At 48.4% G+C, this 20,137-nt stretch overlaps 1 protein-coding gene across 2 annotated transcripts in view; it reads right to left on the reverse strand.

Moving 5' to 3' along the window:
- Positions 1 to 20,137, reverse strand: part of IKZF3 (IKAROS family zinc finger 3) — a 661,121-nt gene that overhangs the window by 348,046 nt on the left and 292,938 nt on the right. For both annotated transcript variants that reach the window (XM_078645670.1, XM_078645669.1), the window contains exon 3: positions 4,514 to 4,648. In XM_078645670.1, the coding sequence (XP_078501796.1) occupies positions 4,514 to 4,648 (135 nt within the window). The remainder of the gene's footprint in view (positions 1 to 4,513; positions 4,649 to 20,137) is intronic.

Raw genomic sequence — 20,137 nt, forward strand, 5'->3', positions numbered from 1 at the left:
GTTTTGCTGTCCTGAGTGACGGACGACGTCACTGTCTAAAGAACAGCAAAACTTACGCCCCCAAATCCGAAAAAGACGGAGCTTCTTTGGAGGGATGGCTCTCTCCTCCAATGGCTGGCCTCCGTTTAGGAAGCCAGCCAATGGAGGAGAGACGGGCCAGGGAGGCAGGTCTAAAGCCCTACTAAGAATCATTAAATCTCCTCCCCAGACTGCGCAAGCGCAGCCTTTAGGTCCTCGACCTAAAAAGGGTTGGTTTTCAATGGAAAAATGTGACGTGTCCACGTTGCGTTTTGGGTCATTTCCTCTTGCGGGCACTAAGCCTACCCACACAAGTGAGGTGCCATTTTTATAGGGAGACTTGGGTAAATGCTGGCTGGGTGAACATTTGCGGCTCCTCACAGTTTCCAGAACTTTCCAACACAGAAATGTGAGGAATTTGTTTGTTTTTTACAAAAACCTGGGTGTCTAGTTTTCAAAAATGTACAGGTTTGCTAGTTTTCCCTAGGTGCCAGCTGAGCTAGGGTCCGGACTCCAAAGCTAGGCACATTGCAATAAAAGGGTCAGTTTTCAATAGAAAAATGTGATGTGCCCATGTTACATTTCGAGCCGTTTCCTGTAGCGGGCACTAGGACTACTCACTCAAGTGTGGGGCCATTTTTATCAGGAGACTTGGGGGAGCACATAATAGTAGTACAAGTGTTATTACCGATTGACTTTCTATGCATTTCTGCCTTCCAAAGACAGTGTCAGTTGCCTAGCTAGCCGTTCTGTCACCCGGTCCCTGAGTTTACCACTCGGCGGCTGCTTGGGGGAGTGCTGGCGGTTCCTGCAACAGCTGCCCCTCATGGCCACAGGTAAGTGTGGGCGGGGATTGTGGAGGCTGCTGCCCCCAAAAATTGTGCAGCCTGTGGCGGGCCGGCCGCCCCGCCCCGACTTCCCTTGCTACGCCAATGGACAGTGTGTTAAAAAAAATGTGAGTTTGAAAAATGACCTCTAATTCGCATGCTAATATGGATACCCACAAATTCGGAGATGTGCAAATAAACACTGCTTCTAAACTCCATCTGTTGTTCCCATTTAGGAAAATCTGTTGTTCCCATTGAGGAAATACATAGTTTTCCTTGATACCTATTTTTCAGTATTTAATTTTACCAAATGAATTTCTGTATACCCGGTACACAATGAAATACCATTGCAAGGCGCAGCTCAGTTATTGGCTCTAGGGCACCTCAGGTTCTTGGTGAACCTACAATACCTATATATCTTCGCAACCGGAAGGGTCCAGCGGATGTAACAGTATATTGCTTTTAAGAACCTGTCATACTTAGAAGAAGTTACAGGTAAAAACACAGGCACAAATGGCTTTTTCGTCAACTCAAGTTCAATATTTTTTAATTCAATTTCTATAGGAAAACCTTGAAGGATCTACACAAATTACCTCTTGCTGAATTTTGTCTACTTTTTAGAAATGTATAGTTTTCCGGGATCCATTATTGGTTTCACACCTATTTCTAGCACTAACTGGATGGACATTAAAAGTACAGAAAATAGGAAAAATAGGCTGTCTCACTAAAATCCCAAAACTGTGTAGAAAATGGTGGTTTTCTGACAAAAGTCTGCCTGTTCGTGAAAGCTGAGCAGAAGGCAATGTTAGCTAGCAACACCTTCATTGATACCATTTGCAGGGAAAAAAACAGACGCTTTCTTCTTCAGCACTTTTTCGTCATTTTTCCCCAAAATGTAGCTGTATTTTGGCTAATTTCTCGGTCTCCTCCAGGGGAATCCACAAATCCAGAGTACTGTTAGAGTGCCCAGGATTTTGGCGAAAAAGGACACAAATTTGACAAATTTAACAAGCCCTTAGCACAAATTACCCCTAGTAGCCAAGAAGGACTCAGCACTGGGGGGATAAGGCCCAGCAGTTAAGAGGTTAAAATTAACATTTCAATAAACACAGAAACGAAAAAAAAGTCGAAGTGGAAGTAATCTGCAAGCTTCTTCCTACAATAACATAAATGTAACAACTGGAAAAACATTTGGTCTTCCAGGGGAAACAACCGTTACACTGCATTCATTACAACGCATGCTTTTACCTCGTATGCCGTTGCAACGAAAATGGCTTGCTATAGAGGGTAGAAGGTATTGGATTTAACTCCAACACCTTCCCTACTGTTGCACAGACTGGAGTTGGAATAGTAAATTATACTATTCAAAATCCAGAACACCCTGACAGCAAGTCGGGGTAAAAAATTGCGTTGCAACGGCATGCGGGGTAAAAACATGCGTTGTAACGTCATACAACCATCTTCCAGTTGGTTTGAGTGGTGTGGCTGCACTTCTTAATCCTAAAGACACACTCCAGTTGCCAGTACCAAGTGTGAAGACTGCTAAAATATACAACAGTGACTAAGCATTCATAGTGTAAATAATGAATGTACAATCTTTTTCCACTATATACCATACTTTTGTTTACTTGTATTTTGTCTACGTATTGTGGGGTCACCAGAGCAACTCCCTAGATATTTACCAGTTAACATGCTCAGGCCTCTCTCACACAGCTTATAACCACCTCATAAACCTGGTCTATCAATTATTACACCTCTCCCTCCACCTCCTTTCTGTCCCTGGTTATGCCATACTATAGACTGTGCAGGTGTCCCTGTGTTATATGTACATCCCCTACCTCACTAGTAATGGTGGAACATACAGTGATTTACCTCTCTGTGCATTACTTAATAATGGTGGAATGTAAAGTGATGTACCTGTCTGTGCATTACCTGCACTGCCCCTTGGCAATGTTAATCTATACTACTGCACAAGAAGAGGTCCACCCAAGCAAATTGAATATAGGCTCATAAAGAGTCCACTCATTTTAGAATACAACATGGAACTCACCAGAGGGTGACATAATGGTCACAAAGTGAAATGAATTACAAATATCGATATACACAAGTCTTTATTTTCTTTTTTGCATTATTTCGTTTATATACTTTTCATTCAAAACATTAGATAATATAATACATCAATAAATAATTACACAGATATTACATCAATAAATACACATCATGAGAATCCCCCACATCAACCTCTCAACAAAAATGCATTCCAAACTAATTCAGTCACACACGAACATCCACAGATATACCTTACTCAATACACATTCCTCAACGTAATCCCCAGAGTGACCCTGCAGGGTCCCCTCTTGTGTCACTCTGGTGATTACGTTGAGGAATGTGTATTAAGTAAGGTATATCTGTGGATGTTTGTGTGTGACTGAATTAGATTGGAATGCATGTTTGTTGAGAGGTTGATGTGGGGGATTCTCATGATGTGTATTTATTGATGTAATATCTGTGTATTTATTTATTGATGTATTATATTATCTAATGTTTTGAATGAAAAGTATATAAACGAAATAATGCAAAAAAGAAAATAAAGACTTGTGTATATCGATATTTGTAATTCATTTCACTTTGTGACCATTATGTCACCCTCTGGTGAGTTCCATGTTGTATTCTAAAATGAGTGGACTCTTTATGAGCCTATATTCAATTTGCTTGGGTGGACCTCTTCTTGTACAGTACTGTTATTTTCCCCTGACGTCTGCCCTTATTCGTTGCAGGGGGCCCCTTTTCTATTGGTCAATGTTAATCTATAGGCTGATGTCCCCGTTTCACAGCGATGACCCATATTCACACTAAATAGATAAGGCCCTCTGTAAAGGTTACTCTAAACATAATGTGACTGATTTAAATTCAGCATGAAGTCCTTTATATCAGAATACATTAGGGCAGTGGTTCTTAACGTGGTCCGTGGACCCCTGAGTGTCCACAAAGCCTACTGAGGAGGAAAATGAAATACTATTAACAGATTAATGAATGTATACAAATAATGAAGCAAAATATAAAACTGAAACTTTTAAGACATTATGGAAATTTAAACTAATTTTAAATTGGAGGTTAAAATTTAAGTTAGTATCCTCAGATAGATTTGTGGGAGCAGTGCAAGTGCATCAAACAAAATATAGTATGGTTAATGAGTGGCCTCAAATGATTTTAGAAAATCTCCATCCTTCCCAATAAAATAAAAATGTACGTTTTCTAACCTGTTTGAGAATTAGATTAAATATTTCGTCATTTGTGTACTTGTTTGAAGAATGCTTGTTTCTATATTTTTGTGTATGGTTTTGAGGTTCATATTATGAAAATGCTTAGGCCGTGGTCCATGGCTTCCAGTATTGACTCATTGAGGGTCCCTGAATTCCAATAATGATTCAATGTGGATCCTTGGGTTGCAGTAATGATTAAGTGGGGATCCACAGAAGTCAAAAGTTTAAGAACCACTGCATTAGGGGATACGGCAAAACTAAGTTAGCTTGTCTCTGCCTGCATCCTATTGTACTAGATGGTCTTGATATCACTTTTTATTGTAGAGTTCAAACTTATCTGGTACACTCTATTACAATGCTTCAAATGTAATTTCTGCTGGACTGCATGTTTTTCATAACTCTTACCTCCCATCTCTTTATGTTCTTTTTGTTCCTCCGCCACAGCAGCATGACTATGTTCCTCAATGTCCTCATTTGTAAGGTTGATGTGATTATCCACCTCCTGCTTTATTAACCCCTTTGAGCTGCTAATGCTTAAATCTGAAAAAGAGTATAACATGAGAGACCAGTTACTGACAGAGCTATGCAATAAGAAGATTTGAGATTTGTTTCTCCAAATTGTTCTAGTCTTTCGTGGGTGTTAAGACCAAAGCTATATATTCAAAGTCATTTTGTACTAAGCTAATGGTGCTTTGCGTCCTGAATATCTTTAGACTAAGTCACCAGGTTAAGCCTTGTCTAAGGACTTTAATTTGGAAGAGAAACCAAATATCATTCGTTTTTTGGGTAGACCGAAATAAAGTGAATTAGCGTAATCAAGCCGGGAAGTTGTGAGGGCATGGATAATGGTTTTTCTAGCACTGAAAGAGAGAAAATCTAAGACCATACGCAAGAGTTTTCAAAAGTCCAAAGCATGTGGAAGTACCTGTTTGAATGTGATTTTTATTGAAGTCTAAGGACCTTTTTATGAGTTTGACGGTCAGTACAATGCCGTACCGGCAGTGGTGGTCCGACTGTGGAGAGCTTGGCGGTCCAACCACTGTATTATGAGTTGAGGGGGTTGCCTTTGTGAAGACCACGGCTGAACCACCGAGACGGCCAGCAGACTGATGGGTCCGCGGTCGTGGAAAAGCAGCCGCCATAGAGCGGTGCAGGGGACTCCGTATTATGAGTTGCCTTTTTCAAGGTGGCGGACATGAAGGATTTGGGGTGCGTACTCACCCCTTTCTTGTTTCTTTCAGGCAGAGACTGACATGGATCCCTTTCTTCAGGTTTCCCCTTCACAGCAGGATGTTCCCCCCGAGGATTACGACCCTGTTTGCGATGATCTACAGGTGAGTCCATTTTGTATCATATACCCATTGCCCGGACCTCGGCAATGGGTAGATGGTATTTTTCCACATGGATCATGCATATGTGTGCATTCTGCACATATGCAGTCGAAATGTAGACACAGGCATTGATATATTAGGCAAAAGTACTCAGCACAGCCGTAAGATCTCCACACCCACACTGCCAGCACCATGGTCAACTCGCAATACGGAGGTCTTCAGATCTACAGCACTGTGGTCTACCGGTGGGCAAGGATGCGATTCTTGGTCAGTCAGGCTGCCAACTCGTAATCAGGCTTTTAGTTCCTAAAAATCTCCACAGGGATGGGATATGAGTCAAATTCGGATAGGGACCAGAGGTTGTTTTAATTTGGCTATTTTTCTCAATTGTCAGAAATTCAGTTTTATCACTGTTTAGCTTCAGATGGTTTTTGCTCATCCATGAAGAAACCATCATTGCTTACATCGGCTAGTGACGATATCAATTGCGTGTCATCAGCTTATGACAACACCTTGTACACTATGCTCTGGTTCAGGGCCTTCAGATAGGTGATATAGACGTTAAAGAGTGTGGGGTTCAAAGATGACCCATGTGGCACTCCAAAAGATAGAAACCTTTTAGAACGAAAATTAGAAAACCATGCAACGGTTGGATTTTCCAGACCTATAGCCATTAATCTCTGAATGAGGATGGAATGGGATATAGTATCAAAAGCTGTCTGAGTCCAAAACTGCCAGCTCGGTACAGTCACTACGACCCAGCCTGTGCCGCTACCAGTCTACTGAGGAATGCGGCTGCACTGCCGACGGTCTAATTGCTACGCAGCACTGTGAGTTCAACCACACTTTGCCTCAAGCCTCCCGCACTAGAGATATTCCACCTCAAACACATCTTTTACGTTTCGATCCAACTCTGCCACATCACACAAGCGCTGATGTAAAACCTTCTAGACTATGCTGCAAGAGCATCTGATATAGCTAGCATGATCCCGCCATCGCCGCAACCGGCCCTTAAATGCTCTACTCCACTTCACCATCCGGAGTATATCACTCCGTTTACATGTTGTAAGCCTGTGGGGTCACGAGGAGTCATTCATGCATGACTAATTTGGAGGGGGCATGGGCCGGTGTTCTAACTAAATTTCCACCCCCGTCGTTTTGTACACCCCCTACGTCAGAGGGGTGCTGATACATGCAGGTTCTGCCTGTATATTCGCGCTCCCTCATCTGGTTGTCTACCCTCTCCTTGCGCATGCGTGAACATGCCCACTACTCCCACAGGGTACTTGGAAGCCAGGATGGCAGAGCATGCAAAGGCAGCGCCGCTGCTGAGGAGGTGGAAACCGGCCTCTTCAGCAGCGCGGGCTGCACCTGGCCGCACTATGCTTTAAGATGCCCCTTGGTTCAGCCCCCCCCTTCCCTAGGGGAGGGGGGTAGTGATAGGGAATGGAGGCAGGGATGGAGCTGGACCAGCAGACCCCAGTGTGGGGGTCTGCTAAGTCATGCATTTCATCTTTGGAGTCCGGCTGGGAGATACGGTGGGTTATTTAAGCACAGGCGTCGGGCACAGGGCCCTCTTTCTCCTGGGAGTTGTACCAGAGAAGAGAGGTGCTGTGTCTGCATCCTGTGAGGGGAGGAGAGGGTGGGGAGGGCTGCAGGAGCCCTGGGGCTTGGGTGGGATGAAGGGCCGAAGAACAGGGTGAAAGGGTGGCAGAGACGTGGACAGCTTGCAGGGGGGGCTGTGGAAAACTGTGCAGAAAAAACCGCCTGCCACTAACTATGCTTTTATATCACGAAAATGACGTTTGGTTGTCAACCTTGAGGACTAAACTTTCTCTATGTTTTTATAATTAACAATTGAACTTTGTGAGGACATCTTCCTGTGGGAATTACGTCACCGCTTGCCCCAAAATCAGGACAAGAAGCACACTAATTTTAATTTCCTCCAAGATCTTGAGGTATTGTCAAATAAAAGCATTGTTGGGAAATAATAACTGTGTAACATGGTTGTCACATGAAGACTGCAATTCGGAGCATAGCCTTGCAAGCAGGGGTTGTCATCATTAAGTGCAGTGCTTTAAGTGGGCCGGGTCTGAGCACCGGCAGTTTTTTTAGAAGGCCTCGAAACTTCCGCAAACTCCCTGGCCACCTTCCTCTCTGATAACGATCTCATCCAACACTGCACAGAATCAACACACTCTAAGGGCTCAATCCCGGACCTTGTTATTTCTAAAGCAGGCATGCTTTCCATCTCTACCCCTGTTCACGTAGACTGGTCTGACCACCTCCTCATCCCATTCTCTATTCAACTATCACACGCTATTACACTTGGCCAACCCAAGAGGGCTATCTCCTGGTTCCGTGATGTTAAAAATATTGATGTCGGTCCCCTCTGTGAATCAGCTTTGTTATCACTTCCAAGGCTAGACCCGAACCTAGATGTTGACGATCTCACCTCCCAATGTCTCACAGTTCTTGCAGATGAAATCAACAACGTCGCTCCACTCAAAAGCAAAAGGTTAAGGCCCACCCCCTCAGCACCTTGGTTCAACAAATCCCTCTATGAAGAAAGGAAGCAGCTAAGATTCCTGGAGAAACAATGGAGGCAAGTGCCCTCCACCGATAACTTGTCCACGCTCCGCTCCGCAAGATCCAAGTACCACAAACACATCTTCCTTGGGAAAGCGGCACACTTCAAAACCCTCCTTGACTCAGCCAAAAATAGACCCAAAAAACTATTCGATCTCATCAAGTGTCCTGACCGCTCTCCCCCTTCCTCCAAGTTGGAGGACTTTGCAAAGAGAGCAGCGGATTTAGCTTTATTCTTCGACGAAAAAGTGAAATCTCTTGTGGATCAGGTCGCTCATCCTACCCCTCCAGAGGAGTGCAAGTCCTTAGCCGTTTGGCATAACTTTGACCCCATTTCTGAAGATGCCCTTCTCAAGTGCATCCGCGAAACAAAGCCCTCCAACCATCATCTGGACCCCATCCCCAGTGCCATTGCCATTGACTTTTATACCCTTTCCGTCTCCTACTGGTCCACTCTGGTCAACCTCTCCCTCTATCAAGGCTCCCTTCCTGTCTCCTTCAAAACTGGGCAGGTCACCCCGCTTCTTAAAAAACCAACTGCTGATGCGTCTGACCTCAACAACTTCCGCCCCATCACTAACTTACCCTTTCTTGCGAAGGTTACAGAAAGATGTGTAGCAAAACAACTCTGTCGTCATATCAAGGACAATGATCTTCTTGACAATTTCCAGTCTGGCTTCATTCAAAACTGCAGCACTGAAACCGCCCTACTGCAAGTGGTTGATGACGCTCTGAGGATCCTCGACTCAGGGGGGTCCTGTCTTTTAATTCTCCTTGACCTTTCTGCAGCCTTTGACACTGTCAATCACAACACCCTCCTCAACATTCTTAAACAGAGAATGGGCATGGAGGGCACTGTGCATAAATGGTTTGCTTCCTTCCTCTCTGATAGATCACAAATGATCAAAATAGCGAACAGTCTTTCATCTCCTGTGGCAGTAGGTCAAGGTGTTCCTCAAGGCTCTATACTTGCACCCACTTTGTTCAACCTTTATTTAGAACCACTAGGAAATCTCCTAAGTAAATCCGGGATCCACTATCATCTCTACGCTGACAATACTCAAATCTACCTCAAGGTTGCCTCTACTCACGATCTCTCGATCCTAAGCTCTACTCTTGACACCATTCATAACTGGATGTTTACTCATCAACTGATTCTGAACCCCTCCAAAACCGAATTCCTCCTCTTCTCCTCTTCAATTTCTCCTCCCCCAGTGCAATCTTGGATGGATCAGCTGAATCTACTGAACACTAAACCCATCATTGCCGACAGCGCAAAATCCCTGGGTGTCATCCTCGACAAAAAACTCAATCTAACCCCCCACATCAATTCCATTGCAAAGTCTGCTCGTTACCATCTGCGCCTTCTTTGGGGAATCCGTCGCTTCTTCCCGGAGCAGGACCTTATAACCCTGGTGCAATCGCTGGTCCTCTCCAGACTGGACTACTGCAATTCTCTTCTTACTGGCCTCCCCAAATCCCACCTGTCCCCCCTTAAATCTGTTCTCCATTCAGCAGCTCGTTTCATTTATGGGGCCAAAAGAAGCGACCACATCACACCGTTGTTATCCACCCTCCGCTGGCTTCCAATCGAGGCTAGAGCCATCTATAAGACTGCTTGTATCACCCACAAAGCCTTGCACTCCTCCTCTCCTCGCTACCTGGCGAATAAACTGAAACTCTCTGGAGGCTCTAGACCTTCACGCAATGCGGAGAATCTACTGCTTGAACCTCCCACTTTCAAGAAGGAGAGAACAATGGCCCAATCCTTTTCAGGCAACGCGGTGAGAATCTGGAACTCCCTTCCGCCGCAGCTCCGGACCACCGCCTCCTCCCAGGCCTTCAAAACAGACCTCAAAGCTCTCCTCCTTCAAAGACACTTCCAAATGTAACTCATGCCCTCTCTATTATCCGAAGGAAGCCCTTCCATTATATATAAATCTACTTTACATGACTATGGAAGTGTTTTCCCAGTGTGTTCTTGTAGTCTGAGAGTCTGCCATTTTGTGCAGTACTATCTTTCTACCTGTGTTTGGTACTCATGTGTAACTTGCACCCGTCACTTTCTCTTGTAACACACTGTTTTCTACCTCCTACAATTGTTTACCTGCACAAGTGCCACCATTCCCTTCTTATTTGTCCTTGTGCTTGAGTGCCCTCCATATATTGCAGTATTATAGCTTTATGTTTACCTTGTATGCTTTTGTAACTTGCACACGTCACTTTTTCCTCCTGTAATGCAGCGTTTGCTACCTCTTTTATTTTGTTGGTTCACGATTGTCACTTTTGTAATGCACCGTTTGCTACCTCTTGTATTTTGCTGGCTCACGATTGTCATTTTTGCTTCATTTAATGTAACGTTTGCCTTTTTATTTGGTTCACTTGTAATGTTCTCATGTACCAGTTCTGTTCCTATTGTGAAGCGCTCTGACACCTTCGGGTAAAGTCCGCGCTATATAAAAATGCACAAATAAATAAATAAATAAATAAGAAACGGGTCTCTGTCGGGCTCTGTTTTGTGCCGTGGCACAGGAGGTCCGTTTTTTTTTTCCGAGTGTTGTAGGGGAAGGGAAATCCTTTAAAGAGTCATTTTCTCTCTGGATTTCTCTTCTCTTTTCGGAACTCAGGAGCAGCAACATTGTTGTGGTGTCACCAGGACTTTATGTGGAAGCTTTTTCAATATTATATACAATCCATAGTTGCTGCCTATTTATCTTATGCAACTAACAACCACTGACAAAGCCAATAGCCCTGACTTGTAGGTATGAGGTTGCTTGTTGTATCATATATCTTGGCGCAATGACAGGAACAGCAAAATACCAGTCGGGCGGCACACTGTGTTATGCACAAACTTTTTGCTTACGTGTTTTTAAGCCACGCACTTAATTACATTGGCCACGCCCCCTTGAGAGATCCCCCAGTATTTTCATCCCACTTAAGGCCCTGATTAAGTGAACAATGGCCAAGCTCAGCAGAGGTGAACTGCAGTGAGAGTGTAAAGCAAGTAGCTCAGAGCCATAAAGAGATGGCTGAAGGTGGCACCTACGATGCTGCTCTCTTGTTTCAACAACTGAAAACCAGGATGACTAGTACTTTGGGATGTGGGGGTGGGGGGGAGCTGGAGGGCTCTTTTCTGCATTGCTCTTTACATTCATGGTCCTGACAAGATTCCGTAAAATCGTCTGATCCTCACATGCGGTTGGTCTAACACCGCTTACACATCGAGTTTGTCCAAACAAGCATTGGCATAGCCAATAGGTCTCGCCTTTGGGGCCTTATAAGTGTTTAGCCATGCAGCAGTTGATGTTGTTGCACCAAGGATATTGTGCTGCATAACTAAATACTTATAAGGTCCCAAAAGCGAGACCTATTGGCTATGCCAATGCTTGGTGGTATTGGTAGTATTGGTGGTGGTATTGGTAGTGTTGGTGGTGGTGGTGGTGGTGGTACTGGTAGTACTGGTGGTGGTGGTACTGGTAGTATTGGTGGTGGTGGTAGTGGTAGTATTGGTGGTGGTGGTACTGGTAGTGGTAGTACTGGTGGTGGTGGTACTGATAGTGGCAGTATTGATGGTGGTGGTGGTACTGGTAGTGGTAGTATTAGTGGTAGTGGTGGTACTGGTGGTGGTGGTACTGGTGGTGGTGGTACTGGTGGTGGTAGTACTGGTAGTGGTAGTATTGGTAGTGGTAGTACTGGTGGTGGTGGTACTGGTGGTCGTAGTACTGGTGGTGGTGGTACTGGTGGTGGTGGTACTGGTGGTGGTGGTACTGGTAGTGGTAGTACTGGTAGTGGTAGTACTGGTGGTCATGGTACTGGTAGTACTGGTGGTGGTGGTAGTGGTAGTACTGGTGGCTGTAGTACTGGTAGTACTGGTGGCGGCGGTACTGGTAGTGGTAGTACTGGTGGTGGTGGTACTGGTAGTACTGGTGGTGGTAGTACTGGTGGTGGTGGTACTGGTACTGGTGGTGGTAGTAGTGGTACTGGTAGTACTGGTAGTGGTAGTACTGGTAGTGGTAGTACTGGTAGTGGTAGTACTGGTGGTGTTGGTACGGGTAGTACTGGTGGTGGTGGTAGTACTGGTGGTGGTGGTAGTGGTAGTACTGGTGGCTGTAGTAGTGGTAGTACTGGTGGCTGTAGTAGTGGTAGTACTGATGGTGGTAGTACTGGTGGCTGTAGTAGTGGTAGTACTGGTGGTGGTAGTACTGGTGGTGGTAGTACTGGTAGTACTGGTGGTTATAGTACTGGTAGTACTGGTGGTGGTGGTGGTGGTGGTGGTACTGGTAGTGGTAGTACTGGTGGTGGTAGTACTGGTGGTGGTGGTACTGGCAGTACTGGTGGTGGTGGTACTGGTAGTGGTAGTAGTGGTAGTACTGGAGGTGGTGGTACTGGTGGTGCTAGTACTGGTGGTGGTAGTACTGGTGGTGGTAGTACTGGTGGTGGTAGTACTGGTGGTGGTAGTACTGGTGGTGGTGGTACTGGTGGTGGTAGTACTGGTGGTGGTGGTACTGGTGGTGGTGGTACTGGTGGTGGTGGTACTGGTGGTGGTGGTACTGGTAGTGGTAGTACTGGTAGTGGTAGTACTGGTGATCGTGGTACTGGTAGTACTGGTGGTGGTGGTAGTGGTAGTACTGGTGGCTGTAGTACTGGTAGTACTGGTGGTGGTGGTGGTACTGGTAGTGGTAGTATTGGTGGTGGTGGTGGTACTGGTAGTACTGGTGGTGGTGGTACTGGTGGTGGTGGTAGTGGTACTGGTAGTACTGGTAGTGGTAGTACTGGTAGTGGTAGTACTGGTGGTGGTGGTACTGGTAGTACTGGTGGTGGTGGTAGTACTGGTGGTGGTGGTAGTGGTAGTACTGGTGGCTGTAGTAGTGGTAGTACTGGTGGTGGTAGTACTGGTGGCTGTAGTAGTGGTAGTACTGGTAGTACTGGTGGTTATAGTACTGGTAGTACTGGTGGTGGTGGTGGTGGTACTGGTAGTGGTAGTACTGGTGGTGGTGGTACTGGTAGTGGTAGTACTGGTGGTGGTGGTACTGGTAGTACTGGTGGTGGTGGTACTGGTAGTGGTAGTAGTGGTAGTACTGGAGGTGGTGGTACTGGTGGTGCTAGTACTGGTGGTGGTAGTACTGGTGGTGGTAGTACTGGTGGTGGTAGTACTGGTGGTGGTAGTACTGGTGGTGGTAGTACTGGTATTGGTGGTACTGGTGGTGGTGGTACTGGTAGTGGTAGTACTGGTGGTAGTGGTGGTACTGGTGGTGGTACTGGTGGTGGTGGTACTGGTGGTGGTAGTACTGATAGTGGTAGTATTGGTAGTGGTAGTACTGGTGGTGGTGGTACTGGTGGTGGTAGTACAGGTGGTGGTGGTACTGGTGGTGGTGGTACTGGTAGTGGTAGTACTGGTAGTGGTAGTACTGGTGGTCGTGGCACTGGTAGTACTGGTGGTGGTGGTAGTGGTAGTACTGGTGGCTGTAGTACTGGTAGTACTGGTGGTGGTGGTGGTACTGGTAGTGGTAGTACTGGTGGTGGTGGTGGTACTGGTAGTACTGGTGGTGGTAGTACTGCTGGTGGTGGTAGTGGTACTGGTAGTACTGGTAGTGGTTGTACTGGTGGTGGTAGTACTGGTGGTGGTGGTGGTACTGGTGGTGGTGGTACTGGTGGTGGTGGTACTGGTGGTGGTAGTACTGGTAGTGGTAGTATTGGTAGTGGTAGTACTGGTGGTGGTGGTACTGGTGGTGGTAGTACTGGTGGTGGTGGTACTCAGAAGCAAAAAAAAGACGCTGCGAGGCAAAGAGAGAAAGGGACGCGGGACAGATAGAGAAAAGAAGAAACGGGTAAAACAAGACGGAGGGCATTGCTGTGGGGAGGGGGGAGGAGAAATGCAACAGGGCGGGCAGGGGAGGGGGCTGAGCTAGGAGAGCGGCATGAGGGTGTGAAGCAGCAGGGGCCTGAGACGCAGCCGCCTTTGATGTGGTAATGCGAGGCAGGCAGGCAGGCGGCTGGTGGCATTGTGCACGTGCTTTTTAGGGCTTGCGCTAGCGCAATGACCTAAAAAGCACATGCACTGCAAGAAATCGCCAGTGGAATCGCCAGTTAGGTAAACTCTCGATAAGCCCCTATATATCTCGCTCCCGCTCAATGCGCATGTGCATTGAGATAGGTCGCTCGACCTAAAAAGGGCCGCGTGTGCAGTATTTTATTTCTACATCTTGTGGCGATGATGAAGTCTGTTTTTGAAGGGGAAAGTGAGCGGCTCTCCACATCAGACAGGACCCCTCCCAGCCCAGAGGCCTGGAGACTCCCCATTTTTACAGCAGGAAATAAGAAACTTTTCGCACCTGGAATTGCCTTCACTACAATGGAAGTTAGTGGAAAAAATAAACACCCCCGTATTTTCTACAAAACTTTCCTCTTCTCAAATGTTGGCACATATGTCAGGTGCACGATTTTCTGGTTGCAGGAGAAATCTAGTGTTGGTTTGGTGGCGCCTCAGGCAGCTGCCCCTATTGCATAGAAAGGGGCATGTATGTGGCTGCAGGTGAATTTAACTGGTTTCGCCTAATGTGGGATGATGAAATGCGGAGGGTGGTCGACATAGGGGTTAAACCCTCTGCAGACATCTGTGTGCTACTTGGAGGTTACCGGCTCCACGTATCTGGTGGTCCTCAGTCTGAGGTGATAGCGTGCCGCTGGGGGTGTAAAGTCAACACCTGTTGTAGGAAGGGGGAGTCTCTAGTTGGCGCAGTGCAGCACTGGCGACAAGCAGGGACTCTCTCTTCCCCGTCAGGGCTGAGGGTTACCTTCAAGACAACCTCTGCTTACCCTCTAGGTAGTGTGGCTTAAGCAGTCTTAGGCTAATCTCTGGGGCATATAGGGTTAAACATTTGCAACATTACACCATCACCACCAACCCACCACACAATGACACCACACTGTATTTAGTAAAAATATATCTCTTTATATAATTTCACGCAGGCTTGTAAATACAGTCTTTAAACTTTCCAAATTCCAGTTACTTGTAATGTGCCACAGTTCTTATTAGCAATAGCAATCTTTGTTCAGCGTCTTCAAAAGCAATTGGTAGTTCTTATTACTCATGGACCAATGTTCCCAAAAGAAATGACCTTTCTTAGATTAACTTTTAGGCTCCCAATGGTCCAGGCACTGTGTGCGGCGTGTGGGCCCCTTTCGCTGGCTCTGGTACGCTTTGCAGAGCCTCAGTGCGACTCGTTCGGTGAATCCAGCGCGGCCCCGCTAAACCTCACGCATCTCGCGTGAGCGGCGTACGGCGCTGGAGGAAGGGGGCGAGGCGTACTGTGCGCTGGAGCGGTGCGACCCGTACCGAGGCCGGGAGACAGGCTGGGGACGTCTCCCAGGTACGGCCACACAGCGGAGGGGTCTCAGGGGGCTCGAGGGAGTGCGCGCCTCACGGACTTCGGGTCCTGAGCGCCGCGCACTTGGCACACACAGTCACAGTACCTGCTTGAGGGGTTCGAAGGCCACAGCAGCGGGGGTCAGTCTTGATCACGTCGCGGTGCTCCAAGGCGGGCTACGGCTCGTCAGGCGTAGGGCTCTCCAAGGACGGTGCTTTGCGGGGCAGACAGACGTACCCGCAGCGTGCGCTTCTACCCAGGAGGGGGAGCGGCTGCAGGTGGTGCGGGCAGGAGTACGGGTTGGACACAACGGGACGTACTCTCCTGCCGGACGCTCGTAGCTGTGCACTTCACAGCAGCGGGCGCTTCTTCCAGTGCGATCACGGCGGGGAGGTCGAGGCGGGGCGGGGGTCCGTCTTTACTTTACGGGCTGCGGCGTTGGGGGCCAGCAGCTCGTGGTGCTCAGACCGGACGGGTCCTCCTTACGTTGCAGCCCCAGGCCCAGCCTTTCCAACAGTTGACGGTGCTCGGCCCAGTGCGGCTGGGCTTTACTTTGCTTCCTGTGGGTCGGCCAAGCAGAGGTCGCGGTGCTCAGTGGACGCCCTGCCTCGTGGAATGTGCGGGGAGGGTTCCTCACGCACTCCGCTCCCCTGAATCAGCGCTGGAGGGTCAGAACACTTCAGGCAGCAGCTTCTTCCTTCTGGGGGGTAGCGCCCAATGTTCCTGGGGCGCAGTTCAGGGGGCAAGTTCACAGGCAAGCCCTTGGAGATCTTTAGCAGAGTTTGGCACAAGTTGAATAAAAGCAAAGTCTTTCAGTCTTTCTTCTCCTGCTCTCCTTCAGCAGCAAGGCACCCACCACAGGCCAGTCTCTTGGGGTCAGAGTCAGTACTTCTCCATGCAGCTTCCAGGGTCCTTCTCTTCAGGCAGAGCTTCTTCTTTGCGCAAACTGGATCTAATTTACAAGGAGCAGGGCTCCTTCTTTTATACCCAGTTTCTTTTGTTCTAGTAAGCCAGGGGGGCCTCTGCATAACTGCTCCAGTCTCTGAGCACTTGTTGTGGGTACTTCTGGCTTCTGCATTCAGTGTGAGGGCAGGCACATCAGCCGCTCCCCAGGGGGGCGGAGCCGGCATTGTGAGGACAGGAGTGGCCTGAGCACTTTGTTGACAAGCTTCGGTCCTTCCTGGGCCAGGTGCAGGCTGAGTCATCAGTCGCTCCCCAGGAGGGCGGAGCCAGCATTGTGGAGGCAGAGCACAGCCTGATGCATCATTCAGGGGAAACTCCCACCACCCACTAAGGTGTCATCTGGCTAATCACTACCTGTCAACTCCCAGCCCTGTCACTCACACACACCAGACAGTTAGATCCACATCCAAGCAGAGGCGGGCTGAAATGGTTAGGCCAGCAAATGCTAACTTTCTAAAAGTAGCATTTGCAAACCCAGGATATTAAAATAAACTTTACTAAAAGAAATATCTTATTATTCTGAGTTCAGGCATACTAAACATGAATTTCTACCATGTTCCCTGAGCCTGCTGGGATTATAGAGTGTAATAATTCCAGCAGCCCATCTGGCCTAGAAGGGAACTGGTAGCCTTACAATAGTGAAAAACGAATTTGGCAGTAATTCACTATTAGAACAGGCCACACACATCAGGGCATGTTCTACCTTACACTTCCAATGCACCCTGCCCTCAGGCCTACCATAGGGGTGACTAATATGAAGTTCAGGGAAGGTTTAGGGGCTGGCAAGTGTGTGCACTTGCCCAGCCAGCATGACAGTACCAGACTGCACGCAGGTTCTGCAATGGCAGACCCTAGACACATTTTAAGGCTGCTTCTGTGGGTGGCGCAACCAGCGCTGCAGGCCCACTAGCAGTGTTGGCATTCACAAGCCCTGGCACTCCTGGTGCACTTTACTAGGGACTAACAGTAAATCCAATGAACCAATCAGGGACATCAATCACAGGTACACTTTACAGTAGGGAGCACTTGCACTGCGGCACGGGTTGGCCGTGGCGCAGTGCCCTGAGTAGCAGACACCAGCAAAACATTTAAGGCACAACAGCAAAAAGTGGAAGGGAAACTCACGCCAAGGTGCCAGGTCTAACACGTGTCCCCTCCAGCTGAAATGTGGGGGGAACTACCCTTCCCCAGGGAGTTCCTCATCACTAAGGTGGAAAAATCTGGACAGACCATCAGCGTTGGCGTGATCTGTGCCAGGGCGGTGTTCCACCGTGAAGTCCATACCCTGTAGGGAGATGGACCACCTCAACAGTTTTGGGTTCTCACCCCTCATTTGCATCAACCATCTGAGGGGCCTGTGGTCTGTCTGAACCCGGAAGTGAGACCCAAACAAGTAGGGTCTTAGCTTCTTCAGCGCCCAGACCACAGCAAATGCTTCTCGCTCTATTGCACTCCACCTACTTTCCCGTGGAAGTAACCTCCTACTGATGAAGGCTACGGGTTGGTCCCAGCCCTCCTCAGTCATCTGTGAGAGAACAGCCCCTACACCATGCTCTGAAGCGTCTGTTTGCACTATGAATTCCTTGGAGAAATCAGGAGCCAGGAGCACGGGCGCCGTGCACATGGCAGTCTTCAGGGTGTCAAAAGCCTTCTGACAGGTGTCAGTCCAAATCACATTCCTGGGCTGCTTCTTAGAAGTCAGCTCTGTCAAGGGGGTCACAATAGTGCCATAGCCCTTGACAAACCTCCTGTAATACCCAGTGAGCCCCAGGAAGGCTCTCACTGCAGTCTGGGTCTTGGGGGGTTCCCAAGCCAGGATGGTTGCAATTTTGGGTTGCAAGGGTGCCACCTTGCCACTCCCAACTTGGTGTCCCAAGTACACCACTGAACCCTGCCCAATCTGGCACTTGCTTGCCTTGATTGTGAGGCCTGCCTTGCGCAGCGCCATCAACACTTCCCAGAGGTGCCGCAGGTGTTCTGGCCAGGTGCCACTGAACACTGCGATGTCATCCAGGTAGGCGGCACTGAACTCATCCAGCCCAACCAACACCTGGTTGACCAACCTCTGAAAGGTGGCAGGGGCATTCTTCATCCCAAATGGCATAACCCGGAACTGGAAATGCCCATCTGGTGTGGAGAATGCTGACCTCTCCTTTGCCCCATCGGTCAAGGCGATCTGCCAGTACCCAGACGTTAAATCAAACGTGCTGAGGAACCGGGCAGCCCCTAGCCGATCAATGAGCTCATCAGCTCTGGGGATAGGGTGCGCGTCAGTCTTGGTGACTGAATTGAGTCCTCTGTAGTCCACACAGAACCGGAGTTCAGGTGTGGCTCCCGGCGCAGCAGCCTTTGGGACCAAGACCACGGGGCTGGACCAAGGACTGCTGGAAGACTCAACCACTCTAAGAGCAAGCATCTTGGAGACCTCCTCCTTGATGCAGGCCCTGACCCTGTCAGTCACTCTGTAAGCCTTATGCTTCACAGGTAAGCTGTCTCCTGTGTCCACATCATGGACGCACCAATCTGTGACACTAGGAACCAGGGAGAACAGATCTGGAAACTGCCCCAGCAATTGGCGGCAGTCTTCCTGTTGCTCAGGGGTCAGGGTGGGTGAGAGGTTAACTCCATCCACTGACCCATCTTTCTCACAGGCCACTAAGAGGTCAGGAAGAGGCTCAGACTTCTCTTCCATTCCATCATCAGTGGCCAACAACATGCCCACTTCGGACCTTTTCAAGTGGGGCTTGAGGCGGTTGACATGTAAGACCCTTAAAGGATTCCGGGGCGTCTTCATGTCCACCAAGTATGTCACTGAGCTCTTGCGCTCCACAACCTCAAATGGGCCTGTCCACTTATCCTGAAGTGCACAGGGTTCCACTGGGGCCAAGACATACACCTCCTGTCCAGGCTGAAGCTCTACCAGAGTGGCATTCTGGTCGTACCACCGCTTCATCTCCTCCTGGCTGGCTTCCAGATTTGCCTCAGCAAGTTGTCTGAAGCGCCTGGTTTGGTTTCTGAAGGCCAGCATGTAGCTATATACATTCTGGGGAGGTTTCCTGGGAGATTGCTCCCAGCCTTCCTTTACCAAACTCAGTGGTCCTCTCACGGGGTGACCATACAGCAGCTCAAAGGGGCTGAACCCTAGAGACTTCTGTGGCACCTCGCGGTATGCAAAGAGCAGGCATGGCAAGAGGACGTCCCACTTACGCCTCATTGGACCTTCCAGGCCCATGATCATGCCCTTCAGGGTTAGGTTAAATCTTTCAACCAACCCATTTCCTTGGGGATGGTAAGGTGTGGTGAACTTATAGGTTACACCACACTCTTGCCAAAGGGACTTCATATACTTGGATATGAAGTTGGTCCCCCTGTCGCTCACCACCTCTAGAGGGAATCCCACTCTGGAGAAAATTCCCATCAGTGCACGCCCCACCACGGGGGCCGTCACTGTCCTCAGAGGGATGGCTTCAGGGTACCGGGTGGCATGATCCACCAAGACCAGGATAAACCTGTTGCCCATGGCTGTCTTGGGGTCCAGAGGCCCAACAATGTCAATACCCACTCGTTGGAATGGAGTACTGACCACAGGGAAGGGTTGGAGGGGAGCCTTGTTCTTCCCTCCGCTCTTCCCACTTGCCTGGCAAGTTGGACAGGTCCTACAATGAGCATCTGAGCTCTTGTGCATTTGAGGCCAGTAGAAGTGGGTGACAAGCCTGTCATAGGTCTTGTCCATCCCCAAATGTCCTGCTAAAGGCACATCATGAGCCAGTCCCAGTAGG

Source organism: Lissotriton helveticus, chromosome 5_1 (assembly GCF_964261635.1).
Source record: "Lissotriton helveticus chromosome 5_1, aLisHel1.1, whole genome shotgun sequence".
Lineage (NCBI taxonomy): Eukaryota > Metazoa > Chordata > Amphibia > Caudata > Salamandridae > Lissotriton > Lissotriton helveticus.